This window comes from Nelumbo lutea, chromosome 7, assembly GCF_056320005.1.
Source record: "Nelumbo lutea isolate HS-2025 chromosome 7, American lotus-T2T, whole genome shotgun sequence".
Classification (NCBI taxonomy): domain Eukaryota; kingdom Viridiplantae; phylum Streptophyta; class Magnoliopsida; order Proteales; family Nelumbonaceae; genus Nelumbo; species Nelumbo lutea.
Genome location: NC_142690.1, coordinates 55,238,505 through 55,260,222, shown reverse-complemented (window position 1 = coordinate 55,260,222; position 21,718 = coordinate 55,238,505). Strand labels below are relative to the sequence as shown.

The 21,718-nt window shown below is 38.8% G+C and overlaps 1 protein-coding gene across 1 annotated transcript; it reads left to right on the top strand.

Moving 5' to 3' along the window:
* The first annotated feature begins 668 nt into the window (after nucleotides 1-668).
* Nucleotides 669-21,076, top strand: LOC148846465 (uncharacterized). The gene is made up of 3 exons (XM_088952824.1): nucleotides 669-4,213; nucleotides 4,348-4,601; nucleotides 19,996-21,076. Exon 1 carries the CDS (start codon nucleotides 839-841, stop codon nucleotides 3,911-3,913), a length of 3,075 nt encoding a protein of 1,024 aa, XP_088808950.1. The 5' UTR covers nucleotides 669-838; the 3' UTR covers nucleotides 3,914-4,213; nucleotides 4,348-4,601; nucleotides 19,996-21,076.
* Nucleotides 21,077-21,718: the final 642 nt, after the last annotated feature.

Genomic DNA, 21,718 nt, shown 5'->3' with positions numbered 1-21,718 from the left:
GGTTGAAGTTCAACGATCAGCTTGAATGTTATAAGGCTCCTTAGGCTTCAATTTAGTCTAATAAAGTCCATGTGTACGGGATCCAACTAGTTCTCCACTTTAATTTAGGTGATTTTAATCAAAAAAATTTATTATTTTTGGAGTACACATCTCCGCCCCACAATGCCCCACAACCCATCCCCGCCGTGTACCGGGAATATCTCCCGATGATAGTATCAAAATTGATGATATCATCATCGGAAGATGTTCCCAATACACGGCGTCGGCGGGGATGGGCTCTGGGGCGTTGTGGGGTGGCCCCTTATGGGGCGGAGATGTGAACTCTTATTTTTGGGAGTGCTTATTTTTGGCTTAGACTACACCAATTTGTGTTTAGGAAATAAGTCCGAAATGAGAATAAACACTTATTTGATAAGCTCAATTTTAGACTTATTTTTAAGTGCTTATTCTAATCTGTATTGGTCAGCCATGTCATTTTAGAAATGCCTATACTACCCCTGTTTAAAGCAAGTACCTTTTCACCAATCACTCACAAGTTAAATCCATAACAATTTTTTTTTGCAATAAACTCACAAATGAATTCATTTTTCAAGAGAAATTCTAATACCTAACTTGCCACGTGGAACTTTAGTGGATCGTTTAAACCCTGCAAACCCGAATATCTTGTTCTGGACCTTCTGGTATGACGGGTTTCCTAGTTCTAAGTTCTAACTTCCAAGTTCTAATCAAGACAAGAAAGTATCAAGAAAGTACTTCTGTTGCCTCCGCTAGTCCGCTGCAGTTGGGGTGAAACCGTCGTGCCCTTCTTCTCTTTGCGTAAGACTATACGAGCATAAGGATGTGGAGATTATCACGCAGAAGGACTTCTATTTTTCTTGATCCAAATGGGCTCAAGAAAAGAAGACCAGTTTCTCTCAAATCCATGGAGTTTTGTTCCTTACCATCATCCAAAGAGAACGAAGATTCTGCTCGACAAATCTCTAATATTCTCAAATATGACAATTGGCAGACTCTCATGTATTCATCGGTCGTGCCCAATAAGCTAAACCCAGAAGTAATCTGGAACGTTCTTCGCCAAAATCAGGTAGGTGACGCCGGGCGCCTCCTCAATTTCTTCTACTGGTCTGAAAACCAAATGGGTTGCCCCCAGCTTTTGAATTCCTTTTCCATTATGGCTGTCAATCTCTGTAATTATAATTTGTTTGGACCAGCAAATGGTTTGTTAGAACGAATGATAAGAACTCACCGTTCCTCTCAGGCGATTTTGGGCTCAATTGTTAGTAGCTTTATAGACCGCAAAGGGTCTAATCCTATTGTGTTTGACATTCTAATTGACACTTATAAGAAGATGGGCATGTTAGGGGAAGCTTCTGATGTGTTTTTAGCTGTTAAAAGTGATGGTTTTTTGCCTAGTTTAAGGTGTTGTAATGCTCTCTTGAAAGATCTGTTGAAGGCTAATATGATCCAAGTGTTTTGGAGGGTCTATAATGGAATGTTGGAGGCCAAAATGTCTCCTGATGCTTACACTTTTACTAATTTGGTAGGAGCTTTCTGCAAGGTTGGGAAAGTAAAAGAAGCAAAAGCGGTCCTTGTTGAAATGTCGGAGAAAGGATGCAATCCCAGTGTGGTTACCTACAACGTCATTATTGGAGGTTTATGCAGAACGGGGGCTCTCGATGAAGCTCTTGAGTTGAAGAAGTCAATGGCTGAGAAGGGGTTGACCCCTGATGCCTATACTTATACCATGCTCATTAATGGGTTATGCAAAGAAAACAGGTTTGAAGAAGCAAAGTTGATTTTGAAAGACATGTCTGAAATGGGTCGGAATCTTGATCATGTCCCCTATATGGCTCTGATTGACGGGTTTATGAGAAAAGGTGATGTAGAAGAGGCTTTCAAAGTCAGAGATGAGATGACACTCCATGGCATCCAATTAGATCTTTCAATGTATAACATGCTTATTCAAGGGGTTTGTAAAGTTGGTAATATGGGGAAGGCACATGAACTTGTGAATGAGATGATTGGGAATGGGTTAAAACCTGATTCAATAACTTATACTTCCTTGATTGACGGGTATTGCCGGGATCTGAATATGGGAAAGGCCTTTGAGTTACTTGATGATATGAAGAGGAAGAATTTAAAACCCAGGCTGGTGACTTACAGTGTAATAGTTAATGGGCTATGTCGATCTGGGGATTTCACACGAGCTAATGGAGTTCTTGAGGAAATGGCTGCTGAGGGTTTGAAGCCAAATGCTGTAGTCTATACAACACTTATTACAGGTTACATCCGTGAAGGTAGGCTTGAAGAGGCAATAAGTGTCTTGAATGGAATGAATGAAAAAGCAGTTCCACCAGATGCATTTTGCTATAATACACTAATAGTTGGCCTCTGCAAAGCTGGGAAGATGGTGGATGCAAAGGAATACCTAGATGAAATGATGGAGAGAGGATTAAGGCCAAGTGCTTTTACTTATGGGGCCTTTGTTCATGGGCATAGTAAGGCAGGGGAATTGCAAGATGCAAACAAGTATTTCAGTGAGATGTTAAGTCATGGTCTAATTCCAAATGACATTATTTACACGGCCCTGATTGATGGACACTGCAAAGCAGGGAGCATTGAGGAAGCCTTTTCAACATTTCAGGGCATGCTTGAACAAGGGGTTCTTCCAGACCTGAAAACTTACAGTGTGATCATCAGCGGTCTCTCGAGGAATGGAAAAATTCAGGAGGCTATGAGGGTCTTCTTAGAACTTCAAGAGAAGGGCTTGGTTCCTGATACCTTCATTTACAGCGCCCTCATCTCTGGGTTCTCTAAACAAGGTGAAATAGCAAAAGCTTTCCAACTTCATGATGAAATGTGTGGCAAAGGTATTGAGCCAAACATTATCATTTACAATTCCCTGATTGATGGTCTTTGCAAATCAAATGACATTGAGAGAGCTAGAAATTTGTTCAACAGCATCTCAACAAAAGGTTTGGCACCCAACAATGTGACTTACACTTCTATGATTGATGGGTACTGCAAATCTGGTAATGTAACTGAAGCATTTAGGTTATTCAATGAAATGCCCTCGCTGGGGATCCCACCAGATGTTTTCGTCTACAATGCCCTCATTGATGGCTGTTGCAAGGAAGACAACATGGAGAAGGCTCTAGAACTATTTTATGAAATGGTGCGGATGGACTTTGCAACTACTCGCTCTTTCAACATTTTAATTGATGGGTTTTGCAAGATTGGGAAGCTGCAAGAAGCCAGCACGTTGCTAAAAGAGATGATAGATAAAGGGATCATGCCTGATCATGTGACATGCACAACTGTGATTGATTGGCTGTGCAAGGCAGGGAAGATGGAGGATGCACACCGGCTCTTCTTGGGGATGCAGGAAAAGAATCTGATGCCAAATGCTGTAACTTACACATCACTTATACATGGTTACAATAAAATGGGGAACATGACAGAGGCATTCAATTTATTCCAGGAGATGATAACAAAGGGAATCAAGCTAGATGAAATCACCTACAGTGTAATGATAAAACATTATTATGATGCAAGAAATTCAGTGGAGGATCTGAAGCTTGAGGATGAGAGCTTAGTGAAGGGCATACCAATGAGCAGCACTGTGTACAATGTACTTATTGACAACCTTTGCAAGAAGAAAAACTTTTCTGAAGCTTTGAAATTGCTCAATGAAATGGGAGAGCGGGGACTTAAGCCTAAGCTTTCTACATGTAGCTCTTTAGTCTCTGGTTTTCATGGAATGGGCAATTTAGATAAAGCAATGGAGGTTTTGAAGAGTATGGTGAGGTTCCATTGGGTTCCAAGCTCTACTATTTTAAGTGATTTAATTGATGGAAACCAAAATGAGACAAGTTCTGAGAGTGGTAGCAATCTTTTAAATGAAGTAGCATAGCAAGTTCCTTTTTACAGAGATGGCAAGCTGCTCAGAAAGACAAATTGTGTTGCTATTTATATACACTCAACTACTCATATTTGTAGCCTCCAATGGCAAGTTTTTTTCTGGAGTTCTTACACCTCTGGTTCTTAGTTTTTTTTCTGACACTTCCTGTATCTGCAATGGTGGATTCCTCCAACCATGTGGTGGTAATTTTATGGTTTAGAAAGGAAACAGGGCTGATGTTATTAGATGTCTGTCACTTATATTGGAAAAGCTCTTTTGACCCAAATAAAAGGAATTTCTTTCAAAGACTTGGTAAGTTGGTTAAAAGGATTACCCTTTTTTTCTTTTTAAATGACCACTAACCTCCTTCCTGAATGCAATTTTTGAAGATTTAATTGTTCATATTGTGTTGCTATTTATATGCATTCAACTGTTCATATTTGTAGCCCAAAAGCCAAACTTATATCTGGAGTGATCAAAGTGTGAAGAAGGATAGAGTGAATCTTGAGTTGTACACCTCTGGTTCTTCTTGGTTTTGCTGCCACTTCCTGCATCTGCAATGGTGGATTCCTCCAAGGCTCCAACCTGTAGTGGTGGTTTTAAGGGTTTGAAAGGCAACAGTGATGATGATATGATATGTTTGTCCTTATATTGGAAGATCTCTTTTGACCTGAATAAAAGGAATTGCTTCAAAGACTTGGTAAGTTGGTTAAAAAGATTTACCCTTTTTTCTTTTTTAAATTACTACTAACCTCCTTTTTTTTATCAATAACAAATTCATTAATTCATCATTAAAATAATTACAAAGAGGAAAACAAACACTCTTATCTTCCAAATTCAACTTGAGCCCTCAAGAACAAAAGAAAAAGGAAAGGAAGAAGCAATAAAATTACAATTTAGCCCAAAACATTGAATCCCTTTCTACCCCTTGTTTAGCTAATCCATCAGCTAAAGAATTAGCTGATCTTTTAATTAGATGTGATTGAAAACTAATAAAATCAGTAGAATATTTCAGAATAAAGTAAAAGAAATCAGAGAAGAAGGAGACAACAAGAAGAAGGAGGAAGATTGGAGAAGAAAGGAGAAAGAAAGGAGGAGTTCGAATATCTCCTCTTTCCCCTACTCTTATCTTTTATAAAACATACTTAAGTTACATAAATTACAAGGAGGCCCTTAAGTAGGCGTCCACATCAGCACTAAACTTAAAAAAAACAAGAAAAAGAACTAAGGCCCATAAAGAAAAGGCCCAATAAGAAAACATAACATGAAAGAACTAATAAGAAAGAGACTAATGGGCTAGGGCCCATTCGGCCCAGTCTCTCTACATTCCCCCTCAAGCTGAGCATAGATATCCTATATAATGAACCAACTTTCCTTCAGGAACACCTTTTGTCAAAACATCAGCCAACTGTTCTTCAGAAGCAACAAATGGTAGACAAACTTCTCCTGAGGCAACTCTCTCTCGTATAAAATGCCTGTCAACCTCAATGTGTTTAGTTCTGTCATGTTGAACAGGATTGTATGCAATGTTAATAGCAACTTGGTTCTCACAATATAACATCATTGGCTTCTCACAGTCTATACCCAATTCATCTAAAAGTGATTTCAACCACAGAAGTTCAAAAACTCCATGTGCCATTGCCCTGTATTCCGCTTTAGTTGAAGATCTTGCCACTATAGATTGCTTCTTACTCCTCCACGATACAATGTTCCCTGCTGCCTATTGGAAAACGTGGGCTTACTGGTTCAAATCTGAAAATAGAATTGTATATATTCATAGTATTGTGGAAGGATTGATTTAGAAAGTTTTTTTTTCTATTTCTTTCTTTCTATTTTTGTACTTTTTATTTTCTCTTCTTTCTATTTTTTCTTCTTTCTATTTTTCTTTTTTTCTATTTATTGAAGCGGCTTACTGTATAAATATGCCCATTGGCAATAGAATGAAACATATCAGTATTCTACCATTCCAAAACATGGTATCCGAATACAAATTCTTGGCAAAGAAGAAGTGCCTCAATTGAATGAAGTCATAGCCCTTGTCAGAGTTGAGGAAAGCCACCGTGGAATCATGCTTGAGCCTAAAGATCCCAAAGGCTCCACCATGGTGCAAGAGGAGGAAGTTACAGTGGTTCAAAGGGTGAGAACAATCACAACTTGGCTCGTGACACAACCACCCGTGACTCTAACGATAACCTCTGGTGCACCTATTGCAAGAAGCCTAGACACACGAAAGATCGGTGCTGGAAACTTCATGGGAAACCTCCCACATCCAGCAAGGAATGGGGAAATCGAGGAGTTTCAAAATGAGTTCAACAGGCCCATAATGTCTCCACAACCCCACAACAAGAACACTCAAGTCAGGGACCATTTAATGATGAAGAAATTGAAAGGCTAGGTGCTTCTTGAAATCCTTGAAACCAGGAAGTAGTTCTACCTCTCTTGCTCTCTCAGGTGAGTCTTTATCTCTAGGATTACATGTCTCGGCTAGTGTTTTTCCTTGGATTCTTGATTCTGGAGCTACTGACCACATGACACCCTCTTCACTACATTTTCTCACCTATACACCCTGTCCTAGTAATAGAAAAATTTCTGTTGCTGATGGTTCTTTCACCACAGTGGTAGGGATTGGGAATATTCAAATTACTCCATCCCTATTACTTAAAAATGTGCTTCATGTTCCTACGTTATCCACTAGCCTTATCTCTATACATAAACTCACCTAGGATGTGAACTGCAATGTTGTGTTCTTCCCTTTCTATATATTTTAGGACCAGGTTTCGAGGAAGAAGATTGGACTTGCTAAGGAAAGAGATGGACTCTACTACCTTGAAGCAACTAGCAAATCATCTCACACTGTTATGCATGTCACGCATGAGTCATTCTTATCTACCTCCAATAAAGATTTAATTTGGTGTTATCATTTCCGTTTTGGTCATCCTTCATTTCCTATTTTAAAAACAATGCTTCCTTCCTTGTTTAAAGGAATTGATGTTGAAACCTTTCATTGTGATGTTTGTGAACTTGCTAAGCATAAAAGGGTTTCTTTCCCAATCAGCAATAAAAGATCTTCAACTCCTTTTTATTTGATTCATTCGAATATATGGGGCCCTTCTCAAATTCCCAACATTACTGGTTCTAGATGGTTCGTCACCTTTATTGATGATTGCACTAGGGTCACATGGATTTTCTTCTTAAGTCTAAATCTGATGTGGGTACGATTCTTCCCAACTTTCATAACATGGTTTAAACTCAGTTTGGTGTGAGAATTAAAAGGTTTCGATCTGATAATGCTATAGATTATTTTAATCAGAATTTGTCCCCATTTTTTCAGAAAGAAGGCATTGTGCATGAATCCTCCTGTGTTAACACTCCCCAACAGAATGGGGTAGCTGAGAGAAAAAATGGCCATCTTTTGCAAACCACCCGAGCCTTTCTCTTTCAAAATCATGTGCCAAAACAATATTGGGGGGAAGGTGTCCTTACTGCTGCCTACACCATAAATAGACTACCATCTAAAGTTCTTGACAACTGAAGCCCAATACAAGTTCTTTCTCAATTTTACCCTGATATTCGAGCCTCAAATAATCTCACACCAAGAATTTTTGGCTGCATTGCCTTTGTTCATGTCCATAATAAGGGAAAATTAGACCCACGAGCAATCAGGTGTCTTCTTGGGATATTCCCCAACTCAGAAAGGTTATAAATGTTATCATCCAGCCACCAGAAAATTCTACACCTCCATCAATGTCACATTTGAGGAAGGAAAATCTTTTTTCACTCAACCTTATTTTCAGGGGGAGCCCTCATTAATGGAAGATAAGGCCTCGGATTTACTCTCCCTAGATGTTTTACCCTCCTCGCAGACATTCAATCGTCAAGAATCACATCCCTCTGAGTCACATTCCTTTGAGCCCCACATTCCCGAGTCTCAACAAGAGTCAAACAACCCAACCATTGAACCAAATTCGAACACTTTTAACCCCACGAATGATGTGCATGATAATGTGAGATATATGCAGGTTTACTCTAGGAGGAAAAATCCAGATCCTCAACCTGTGCAAGTCCAAGATTCAACTCCTAATCCTAGAACTAAGGGATGCTTAGATCCTGAACCTACAACTTCACAGTCTGAGTATGAGTATGACCTACTTATTGCACTGAGAAAAGGAACCAAAGAATGTATCAAATGCCCATTGTACCTTTTAGTCAAATATGTATCGTTCCAAAGATTCTCTAAATCCCATAAAAGTTTTCTAGCCAGCCTTGACACCATTCCAATTCCTAATACTCTAGCCGAGGCACTTTCTAATAAGGAGTGGAGAAAAGCCATGAGAGTGGAAATGGAGGCATTAGAAAAAAACAACACATGGGAAGTTGTGGATCTACCTAGAAACAAGAAAACGATAGGTTGTAAATGGGTGTTCACAATTAAGTACAAATCTGATGGGTCATTAGAAAGGTACAAAGCACGCCTGGTAGCCAAGGGATATACACAAACTTATGGGGTAGATTATCAGGAGACTTCTGCCCCAGTAGCTAAAATGAGTACAATAAGGGTGTTACTGTCGTTGGCTGCTAACTATAATTGGGATTTGTAACAGTTTGATGTAAAAATGCATTTTTCCATGGTGATCTAGAAGAGGAGATATACATGGACATTCCACTGGGTTTTGGAGAAGGCATTAAAGGGAACAAAGTTTGTCGGTTGAAGAAAGCACTATATGGTCTCAAACAATCTCCGAGAGCATGGTTTGGAAGGTTTACGAAGGTAATGCTGAGTACAGGTTACAAGCAAAGTCAAGGTGACCACACATTGTTTATCAAACACATAGCCTCAGGGGGAGTTATTGCACTATTAGTCTATGTGGATGATATAATCGTTACTGGGAATGATAAAAAGGAGAAGGAAGCATTGAAAAACTGCCTTGCCAGAGAATTTGAGATAAAAGACTTGGGGAGACTAAAGTATTTTCTCGAAATTGAAGTTGCACATTCTAAACAAGGCATCTTTATCTCTCAACAAAAGTATGTTGTTGATCTTTTGAGAGAAACAGGAAATATGGCATGTAAACCAGCTTCCACGCCTATAGATCTCAATCATAAACTTGGAGAAGCCAACGAGAATGCAAGTGTAGACAAGGAGATGTTCCAAAGACTAGTTGGAAAACTCATTTATCTTGCACATACACGACCGGATATTGCATATGCTGTAAGTGTAATAAGTCAGTTTATGCATAATCCTAAAGAAGTTCATCTGCAGGTTGCTCATTGAATTCTGCTCTATTTGAAAGCCAATCCAGGAAAATGAATTTTATTCAGAAGAAATGGAGGACTGACTCTTGAAGCATATACAAATGCCGATTATGCAGGATCTTCAGTAGATAGATGGTCCACTTCTGGTTACTGTACCTTCTTAGGAGGAAACTTAGTCACTTGGAGGAGTAAGAAGCAAAATGTAGTGGCTCGGTCAAGTGCAGAGGTAGAATTCAGGGCTATGGCACAAGGAGTGTGAATTACTCTGGTTGAAGATAATTTTAGAGGACCTGAAGATTCCACGAGAAGAGCCTATGAAACTATATTGTGACAACAAGTCAGCCATCAATATTGCTCACAATCCTGTTCAACATGACAGGACGAAGCACATCGAAATTGACTGACACTTTATAAAAGAGAAACTGGACAACAAGTTGATTTGCACTCCCTATGTGTCTACAAAAGGACAACTGGCCGATGTACTTACTAAAGGGCTCAATAGTATAGACTTTCAGAGAATTATAGCCAAACTGGGAATGGAGGATCTCTATTCACCAGCTTGAGGGGGAGTGTTGGAAAACGTGGGGTTATGGTTCAGATTTGAAAATAGAATTGTATATATTCCTAGGATTGTGGAAGGATTGATTTAGAAAGTTTTTTCTTTCTATTTCTTTCTTTCTATTTTTGTACTTTCTATTTTCTCTTCTTTCTATTTTTTCTTCTTTCTATTTTTCTTTCTTTCTATTTTTCTTTCTTTCTATTTATTGAAGTAGCTTACTGTATAAATATGCCCATTGGCAATAGAATGAAACATATCGGTATTCTACCATTCCAAAACACTACCATAGCACAGTAACCTGAAGTAGACTTCCTATCATCAATACATCCGGTCCAGTCAGCATCAGTGTATGCTTCCAGCTTCATGTGTCCATGCTTAGCAAACAAGATACCTTTCCCTGGAGTCCCTTTTAGATAACACAAAACTCCCTCAACAGCTGCTAAATGTGTATCTTTGGGAGAATGCATAAACTGGTTGATTACACTAACTGCATAGGAGATATCTGGCCGAATCATGCAAAGGTAAAGTAATTTCCCAACTAGTCTCTGGAACACCCCCTTATTAGGCAATAGTTCACCTTCAGTCACTGACAATATATGATTTAGATCAATAGGAGTAGAAGCAGGTCGAGCCCCCAGTATACCAGTCTCTGCAAGGGGATCAAGAACATACTTCCATTGAGAAATGAAATACCATCCTTAGATCTGGCAACTTCAATTCCTAAGAAATATCTGAGTTCTCTAAAGTCTTTAATTTCAAATTCAGTGTTAAGAAAACTCTTGAGATGAACAACTTCCTGAGTATCATTTCCTGTAACCACAATATCATCAACATAAACAATCAGGAGGGTCACTAAGGAATCTCTCCTCCTAACAAACAAAGTATGATCCGACCGAGTCTGTGTATCCAAAAGCAACAAGAGCAGCCCGAGATCTATTAAACCAGGCTCTAGGAGACTGTTTAAGGCCATAAAGAGACTTCTTCAATTTACAGACATTTCCTTGCATCTCCTTCCCATACACTCCTGGAGGTAAAGACATATAGACTTCTTCATTTAGGTCCCCATTCAAAAAGGCATTTTTTACATCAAACTGATGAAGAGGCTAGTTAAAAGCAGTAGCTAAAGATAGCAAAACCCGAATTGAAGTCATCTTGGCTACTGGGGCAAAAGTTTCTAAGTAGTCAATACCATACATCTGAGTATATCCATGAGCAATCAAACGAGCCTTATATCTCTCAACAGTACCATCAGAATGATACTTAATAGTGAACATCCACTTACAGCCAACCGGTTCCTTTCCCTCAAACAAATCCACAATTTCCCAGGTATTGTTCTTATGCAAAGCATCTAGTTCAGTCATCATAGCGTCTCTCCATTCTGGTTTGGACAAGGCATTTGGGATAGATCGGGGAGTTACATGTGTGGAAACAGAGGCAAGGAAGGAATAGTAGGAAGGGGAAAGGAGGTTGTAGGACAGGTGTTTGGAAATACAATGAGCTGTGCATTTCTGTTTGCCTTTGCGAAGGGCAATAGGGAGATCAAGGTCAGGGAAGGTATCCAAAGTGGTAGAAGAGGGCTGACTTGTTATCTTAGTAGTGATGGGAGGAGCAAGAGGCACATCTGAAGGCGTGGAAACAACTTGCATGTCTTTGAGTCTTTGTCTCTGGTACTACCTTTGGATAATAGGATGGGAAAGAAAAGAAGGGGGATGAGTAGGAGGAGGAGGAGGGGGAGTAGGGATAGATGACTCAACTGGAGTAGACTTTTTGGAAGATTGAATGGGAATTGGAAGAGGAATAGATGGTGATAATGCAAACAACTCGTCTGAATGCTCCCCCTCAAGAGAAGTACCAAAGAAAGAGACCGACTCTACAAATGTGACATCTCTAGAAACAAAGCGAGTGCTACGAATTGGATGAAAACAACAGTACCCCTTTTGTGTGGAGGCATATCCCAAAAAGACACACTTGTGTGCTTTAGGCTCAAACTTATGCTTTCGATGATTGTGAACATGGACATAGCAAGTGTATCCAAACACCCGGAGAGGAAGAGAAAATAGGTCTTCATTTGGAAAAAGCAAGCTAAAGGGAGTTTTAAACCCCAGAACCCGAAAATGCATTCAGTTTATCAAGTATGTAGCTGTAAGAACAACATCACCCCAAAATTTAACAGGAACATGGGAAGCAAAAAGAAGGCTCCTCGCAAACTCAACCACATGTCTGTTTTTCCTTTCCGCCACTCCATTTTGTCGAGGAGTATAGGAACAAGAACTTTGATGAATAACTCCAAACGTATCAAAGTAGGAGGAGAGACTCTTCTCAAAATATTCCTTTGCATTATCAGATCGGAATATTTTGATTCGGGTGTTAAACTGGATAAGAATAAGTTCATGAAATTTTTGTACAATATTTGGTACTTCATCCTGGGATTTCAGAAGGTAAATCCATGTGTAACGAGTGAAATCATCAATGAAAAGAATGAAATATTTGTAGCCCCCCATAGTAGGTAAATGATATGACCCCCACACATCAGAGTGCACAATATGGAAAGGAGAAACAAATCTTTTATTACTCACTGAAAAAGATTGTCTACAGTGTTTAGCAAGTTCACATGACTCACAATGAAGACTTGATAGGGGTATTCCCTTAAACAATTTTGGAACCAAATGACTCAAAGCTGAAAAAGACAAATGACCAAATCTGAAATGATATATCGTGATTCTATTAACTGACTCTGATAAAACAGACTCTAAAGCAACTCCACTAGGTAATCCAGGACTTTGATCAGAGACATCCATCAAGTTTATCCCATTCGCCTCATGGCCATTCCTAATTGTCCTCTGAGACTTCAGGTCCTGAAAAACACAATAAGTAGGAAAGAAGGTTATGCTGTAGTTCAATGATTTGGTTAAACTACTAATAGATAAAAGGTTAGTGCTAAGTATGGGAACATGAAGGACGGAGGATAGAACAAGTGAATCAGAGGCTTTAATATTCCCCTTGCCAGATATGGGAGCAAGAGACCCATTGGCAAGAGAAATCTTCTCTCTATTCGAGAGGAGTTGGTATGAGAAAAAGAGGTTGGGTAGGCTAGTCATATGGCCTAATGCACCAAAATCTATAATCCAAGGAATTCTATGATTATCTGAGACTGTAGCATGATTTGCAGAAGCACGAATACCTGAATGGGAAAAAGTGGATTTAGAGGGGGTGCCTGAGGAGGAAGATGCAACAGTAGACTCCAAGTGATTTAGCAATTTCCCATCTCTCAAATTCTGCCTTCACTGCTGCCAACTGTTCCATAGTAGATTTTTCTTCACATTCAGACATTGTGGCAACATTTGCATTCTTGGGTTTTCCAGACTGACCACCCTTCTTAGAGTTGTTCCGGAACCTCTTAGGAAGAAGATCTGGATGAAGCTTCCAACAAGAATCCTTAGTATGTTTTGGCTTCTTGCAGTATTCACATATCACTTCCTTTTTCTCATTTAGCCCATTTGGTTTTATTCCAGCATGTGCAACATGTTCTGGAGGAGGTAGAGTCTGTAGGTGTACCTGTTGCCTGCACTCTTCACTGCTCACCATAGAGTATACCTGTGCAAGTGACACATCATCCTTGGCCAAGATATTCTACCTTGTAATATCAAATTCAGGATTGAGTCCTGTAAGGAACTCAAACACCTTGTTTCTTTCCACAAATTTCCTGAAAATTTCGGCATCTTTGGTGCTTTCCCATGCAAATGTTTCCATAACATCCAACTCCTGCCATAGTGACTTCAACATCGAATAATAGACAACCACACTCTTCTCCCCTTGTCTTAAATTCTTCACATCACTCTTTAGTTTGTAGGCCCTTGCAACATTTAATTTCTGAGAATATGTCTCTGTCACACTATCCCAAATCTCCTTGGCTGAAGTCATCCATAGATAGTGTTGACTTATATGGGGCTGCATAGAATTTACCAACCACCCAATAATTGTGTAGTTATCCTGCATCCATTTCTCATATGTAGAGTCAGACTCATCCGACATCGCCTTACTACCCGTTAAAAACCCTAGTTTACCTCTACTACAGACATGGATCTTAATGGATTGTGCACACGCAAGGTAATTTGTTCCATCAAGTTTAATTGTAGCCAATCCTGTAAAGAAGGAATCTATGGGACCAACCCCTGACACCAGGATCTGCTTCACTTCACTTCCAGATTGCTCCATCAATCAAACGAAAGTAAAAAAACAATGTTTTTAACCTTTATAGACCTAATTAAGGTCAGTCAAGCACTCAAAAGCCCCAAAACTAGGGTTTCACTATACCTGGCCTCCGGGGAGAAAGAGATAAGAGGTAGCCGCTCAAACCAGAGCTATCCAAATGACTTCCAATTGCAGCCGCCCACTTTTGGAGATAAAAAGAAACCCTCCAAGCCTTGAGTGCCACACCCAAATAGTCTCTTCAACCCATAATTGGAAATTCTCTAGCCGGTTAGGGTTTTGGGAAAAAAATTGCAGTCCCACTTTCTTGGCAATCTTTAACCAGATTCTGACTCTCCAAACCCTCTACCAACTAGGCAAATAAGATCTCTAAATAATCAGTAATTTATCTCTCCATACACCTTTTGGTTAGATGTATGGGAAAAAAATAAAAAAAAGGAAAGGGAAGAGAGACCTGCTCTGATACCAAGATGTGATTCAAAACTAATAAAATCAGTAGAATATTTCAGAATAAAGTAAAAGAAATCAGAGAAGAAGAAGGAGATAGCAAGAAGGAGGAAGATTGGAGAAGAAAGGAGAGAAATGAGGAGTTTGAATATCTCTTCTTTCCCCTACTCATATCTTTTATAAAACATACTTAAGTTACATAAATTACAAGGAGGCCCTTAAGTAGGCGTCCACTTCAGCACGAAACTTAAAAAAACATAAAAAGAACTAAAGGCCCAATAAGAAAACATAACATGAAAGAACTAATAAGAAAGACACTAATGGGCTAGGGCCCATTCAGCCTAGTCTCTCTACATAACCCAACTCATCTTCACTTCCATCTCCAGTACCAGCCACTTAAATTTTCTCCTCTCATTGCTGTAATTCCATAGACCACTGTTATCTTTATTCAGCCTCACCACCTCCGAGTCCCCTTCAATTATGAGTTTTCTGACATTCCTTAGCTTTTTGGATTCCTTCCATAACTGTAAAGATCTTAGCTCTAAGGGAGTCACCTACTCCAATTGGGCCTGAGAGCAAGGCAGAAATGACCCCATTCTCATCCCGAAAGACACCCCCAATCCCTAACTGTCCATGATTCCCCCTACTACTCCCATCAAAGTTTAATTTTAAGAATCCAGCATATGGGTGGTGGGGGCGGGGGGAGGGGGGAGGAGGTCCAGGGCACACTCATTACTGATTTGGCCTGTGTACAGTTTGCAATCTCCCCCCACTTTCTCAACATGTTATCCATTGTGTAATCTACGAATAACTCTAAGGATTTTAGCCATTATACAGCCCAAATATGGATTATAGCCTTTAGTTCTTCAGCCCCTCTCTCATCTTTTGAGAAGATCCTATAATTTCTTTCTTCCCGTAATGACCAGCATTTTGCAGCTCTCAGTCCTTTCCACATAGTCCTTCCCCTTTTCATATGCCACCTAAAAAAAGAAGGGGAGAAAAGACACTGCATGTCTAATGGAGGGTTCCAGCTACACCCAAAAAGGGAAAAGGCCCACTCCCAAATAGACTTTGCAAATTGGCAAGACACCAGTAAGTGGAAACCAGTCTCCCCCTCCGCCTTGCAGAGAACACACCAATGAGGTGACAATCAAGTATTGGGTCTCTTCTTTTGGACCAAGTCACCAGTGTTGATTCTTTCTAGATAGGCTTCCCAACAAAAACTACCAACCTTGGGAGGAATTGGTCTGCACCAAACCTCATTAACAAGGACTTGCTATGTGAGCTGGTTAAACTGCTCCATCGTTATTGTTGCTTGGTCTTGGGGATGCCTTAGAGGAGTAAAGGTGATTTGTGATTTCTACGACTCTCTGTGTTTGGGTAATCTTTATTCTGCATGCCATAAGCTCTAGATCAGTCTTTTCCTTAGATGGTACCAATTGTTGCTGTTGAGATCTACAACAAAGGAGAAAAGCAGGAAGACCTAGGGCTCTGATGACTTGCAAGCACGGAAAACATTAGAGACCCTAGAGTTGTTCCCTAGGGAGATCTTTTCGACACTCAAGTCAGATGAGGAGGGAAGAACAGAAGTCGAGGTAGAGTTTTGGTAGAGAAATCATGAAGTTGTAAATAGTCATAGTTGTCAAAGCAATGCCTAGGTGACAAGGCGCCCTTGGAGGCTCACCTCGCCTAATCACCAAGCAGTTTTGTATACTATGTTATAAAATACTATTATATTCTTATTTTTTTTGAGATTATAATTATAAAATAAACATTATTAAACTAAAATAATAATTTTGTCTGTTTATATACTAATTTCTTCTTATTATTTTCTTATTTGTTAGGGTTTAATAAACACAGACATTGCTAACTGTTGTATTGAACCATCAAAGACTTCAAAACCTGAACCAAAAGTAAGGAATAACTTCAAAATTTCGTTTAATCAACACATTTTCTTCTTCTTCTTCTTCCACCTTTTCTTTTCTTTTCTTTTTTTCCTATAAAAATAGGGGTTCAGCCCCTATATTTTTTGAATTTCTTTTCTTTCTTCATTTTCTTCTCATGAATATGTTGATTTTCTAGACTTTAACATGAAGTTTATACTTTTCTTATGAAAATTATGGATAATTATGAAGGAAATATGGTTATGGAACCTAAAGAACTACCCTAGGATATATGTTTACTTACAAAAAATACACCGCCTAGGCGACTAGCACCCCCCTATTGCCTAGCCTCACCTTGGCACCTTGAAAACTACTTGGGTTGAGTGCCTTTATATGGAGGATGAGTCCTGACCAGAGGAGACCCTTATGGTTGTACCTTCCAACTCAGGCTTTCACTTCCTATTCTTTCATGTTGGTAATTTCCCCAATTTGCCCTTTTGGTGGGGCCACATGTACCTTATGGTTGGTGGTTGAAATGGTGTCATATTACCTTCCATGGTTGATTTCCTTGGCATAAACCAAGATTGGTTCTCTATTATATTTGTTTCATGTTGTAACCTTTACTCAATTATTCTTTCCTGAAATTTCATATTGTGGATCATGAGCTTAATACCTTGATAATTATTACAACTTTGCATATTGCCAATGAATCGACCATTGCGATGTAATTCAAGTGGACCACTTTGGTAATCCCAGTGCCAATTGCCAAAACTACTCACCTTGAGTTTATAAGTAATTCTATTGCATCTAGAGATGCAGGCCAAAGATTTAGTATGGGGCTGATTAATCAGAAAGTAAATACATGGATTATAATTATGGTGCATCATATATATCTTTTGATCCTGAATGTAAAGGAAACTGTATATCTGTTGCTCAATTTGCAGAGCTCCTCTGGGTTTGCCTGATAACAATTTCTTTTTGTGTGTTTGTTAATTTTGTCTTCAAAATTTCATTTGGCATATTCTTGTCAAAGGTGGACTAGATTATCCATCCAGAAAAGGACCCGATGTTCCAGTCGTCATCTATGAGGTTTCATCTATTGATCAGCAACTCTGTAATAGGCCTTCTCATGAAAGTGCTTTAAAGTGTGTTCAATTTGCAGAACTCCTCTGGGTTTGCCTGAGAAAACTATCCTTGTTGCATGTTTATTAGTTTTGTCTTCAAAAGTTAAAGTTGGACTAGATTCTCAATCCAGAAATGGGCTGTGTTCTAGTTGTCACTTCTGAGGTTTCTTATCTGTTGATCAGCATTTCTGTAATAGGCTTGCTCATGAAAGTGCTCCAAAGCATGGTGTCTGGTTTGAGGAAAATTGTTATATTTGGAATACCATTTTCTGCTCCTGCAGACTTCCCAGCATCTTTGGCTACAGGTTGTGGCATCTGATGCACAGAATCTGCACCTACTTAACCACCCACTTAACAGGGTAGGTTTTTGTCTGGCTGAGTTTTGCCAGTGTACATGCATGTATTTGGCTGGAACTTGAATATCCATTGACTGATTGTTGATTATTCAGATCACATTTGATCTTGAAGATTTTATTTTATTTTATTTTTTATCAATAGAAATAATTTTTTTTTATCACATTTTATCTGTACATTTCCTTTTACTTTTCCTACAATTGTGCCCAAAATATGTGTTCCCTTTCCACCCCTTGCTTTCCTAAAGCATCTGCCAAGCTGTTAGCCTCCCTTGAAATCCATAAGACCTTCACCTCCATATTCCTAGTCAACCACCTGAACCTTTTTCTTCATTCTGATAGCACCAAAAACCAGCCTCCCCCTTTTTCAGCCACTCAACTACCAGCTTTGAGTCTCCTTTAATAATCAGCTTTTCCACATTCATCTCTTTTGACCTTTGCACACCTTCCATTGCAGCCATAAATTCATCTCTTGAGGAGTCTCGCACACCAATTGGACACAAAAGCAAAACAACAATATTGCCTTGTTCATTTCTGAAGGTTTCCCCCACTACTGAGTTCCCGGTTTACCCCTATAACTTCCATTCTAAGTTGAGTTTAAGATCCCTCGATCAGGTGGCATCCAACTTCTACAGACTGTTATTATTTAGAGGAAGTGCTTTCCACTTCACTTTCTGACGATGTTATCTGTTGAGAAGGATGAGAAAGGCTCCATCATCTTAACCCACTGAGCCACCCTAGCAGGATGATAAAAGCTCCATTGATTTCGAAATGTTTGATCTTGAACATTTGGAAAATCAAGAATCCTCATATACAAAAAGAGGTAGATTTGGAAGACAGATTAGGGTCCATTACTTGGTGTAATGGTCTCAGGCTGGCAAGCATGAGAACATGGGTTCGAGTCTTGAGAATGGTCACTTTGTGCAAGAAAATGCCAAAGGCTATGACTGTGTCCAGTCTACCTTTCTCATGACTCCATATAAGATGGAACCAACATTGGTTAAATGCCTTTTCTAGAATTGGAAAACAGATTGTTCTCTTTTCTTTTCTTTTTTTGTTCAAGTTATACTTGGGAAAACATCACATTTTAGATAATCTAAGTTTTAGATATTTGAGAAGACTCATTAAAAACAAGATATGTTTGCATATGAACATGGCTTTGGTGTTTAGTAGGAGGGAGTGGTATAATTTATTGTAGATGCTTTTGCTTGTAATTAGGTTATCTTGCTACTTATTCACTCGGACCCTGGCCAGACTGTGTTTTTCCTTGGACCGATAAATTCTATTGCTCTCCACTGCAGCAGAATTTAGGAGGTTGGAGGACAAAAAGATCCAAGGAATGTTTTCTGCTCTTTCTCTGGCCCAGTTTATTTGATACAGTTGCTAATTTGTTTTATCTCAAGTCAGAGGATCAAGTTTAAACTAAACAGGAGATTCTGCAGACATCTGAATCATCTATGTAAACTTAAATTTGGAAAACTATCCTCCAACTTTTGTGCCCTGAAAATGGTCAAATTCAAGGTGAAGTAAAATCCAGAGATGGTTTTGTTGAAAGCTTGGTAACTCACATTAGTTCTGAAGTGTGACTAATTTGTCTAATTTCTTCAGGCTTGGAAGTCATGGTACTTGTGTAGTGAAAATGGAATAAGGATGTTCTAACTCCTGCATTGCCTGGCATGGTTCAAATTATTGATACATGCGATTCAAAGTAGTGGTGGCAATACTCATTGATTGAAATAGTTTCAGCTTTCAAGCTTTGAAACATGCCACCTCTGGGAAGGTTATTAACTGTTGGATATGGCCATTTGTCATAAATCTTTGTATTTAACATATTGGGTACCCTGAAAAACTGACGTGTATCACATGATATGGTGCAATACGTATCAAAACTTCAAACCTTATTACCTGGTACCAAGTCCACCTTTCCCAATATCCTGGATAATTGGAACTAGGTAAGTGTTTTTTTGGCATCTGCATTACCTCTGACTGAAGCTGGTGGTTCAATGTTGCAACTGTGACATCATTTTTGCTGAAGGACAAATTTTATCTGCAAGTAATATTTGTTTGAGTCTCCAATTATCAATAGCTTTGGTAGCTTCAGCCTTCAAATGCAGGAAGGAATAAAAAGGCTTGTCTGAATATTTTGTTCATAGTAGAGCTCTATGTATGCTCTTTACATTTATTTGGAGAAATTGAGATTATTTTGGGTCTGATATTGAATTTATAATGTTTTAACATTTTTGGATCTTTCTTTTTAACCTTTCAGGATGCTTTCAACCGAAGGACAATTTTGGTGCTCCTTGTAGGACAAGGAGACTGTTGATTGTTGATTTGCATTTTCAGGGACAGTTTTGGACTCAATTTATCATCTTGGTGGTTTTACCCAAAAAAAACAAGAAATCATCTTGGTGGTGCCTACTATAATTTACCCTTGAACTAAAGTTGCTGCATTCTTGTGTAACAAAACAATACTGGATGAGACAAGTTCCATCTGATCATGTCATAACCCTCCCTCAGCCCACAAGGATTAGAGTTTCCTGAGCCTTTTATTTTCCAGTCAAGTGATCAACCTTGCATGCATTGCTATGGAACAAGTATCAATTTTCCAATAAGCAGCTCCAAAATTATAAGATCTAAAAACATCTACAGGCATACAATGATACAACAAACAAAACCCATTCTTATTTCCTGGGTCCAGAAACCCACTATGTGGCGCAAGGTGCAAATTTGAATCATTTCAAATTGCTCAATAATGGGCTGAATTCACAAGAATATGTCCAGATTGGATGAGCCTAACAATGGGAGTGCTGCTAGACCAATCCAACTCAAGGTGTAAAAAGAAGCCTCTATCAGATGGAATCAATGGCAATGACAGAAGGTTGGGTAATCTCCTACAAGGCTGATCAATAGGGTACTCAACTCATGGCAGGATAGTAACAGTGACTCAGATAAAAACTGAGGCACAAATAATATACAAACACGAGCATATCTGTGTATCATAAGCTATCAATAGACATAAGAAAAAGAAGATTCAAGGAGATCTACCAAAATTGGATTAAGCACAGTAAGAAACCCTGAAGTAATACGGTTTTTATGGAAAATAACAAATATAGGGAGATCACCATATCAACAAGAAGTCTTTTTTCTATAGATATTTCATTTTCTAATATCCTATCTTTTCATTGGGGTCATCCTATTAATAGGATATGACTTAATAATGAAGAAAATTTGTTTCAAGAGGGTATTCTTGTCTTTTCATTCACTGGTAAGGTAAGGTGCTTTTGTCATCGAGTAACACATTTTGTAATAGAGATATGTCTATTTATGAAGAACTTTGTATTTATTTATTTTGGTGTTGGTTATGCCGCTTTAGCCCCCAAAGGGGCCAGGTGCTATAATGTTAATACGAATACATCGTATATAAGGCAATAACAATGGCATATGAATTAGGCCAAATGGAATATGTATTGCATTAATATGAAAAGCCTCTGTATTTAAACCTTTACATCTTGTTTCCCCTAAGACATCTATTTAAGCTTTTGGGGGTTTTACATAAGAATACATCAAGATAGCTGGTCATATTATATAATTAAAATATTGCCATTGGCATTACCCAATACAAAACGAGTACAATGTCCCATACAATACATACATGTTGACACATAAAAGACGTGCTGAAGGTCAGCTCAATGAATCCATTGTGACTAGGGATGCAAGTGGATCAGATTAGATTCTAATTAGGGTATATTTGAATCCGATCCGATTTTCAATTGGGTCTGATTACTCAATCTGATTCAAAAATTTAATCTGATTTTCATGATCCGGTCCATTTGCACCCTTAATTGTGACTCCCCCACTCAATTTGATCTACGTCTGTGAAGATTTGCTTTGACATGATTCTTGGTTTTGTGGGTGATGAAGTTTGCAATTGACTCATTAGAATGTCTTCCCAAGGCCATTGCTCATACTTAGTTGTGTTTATGATGGTT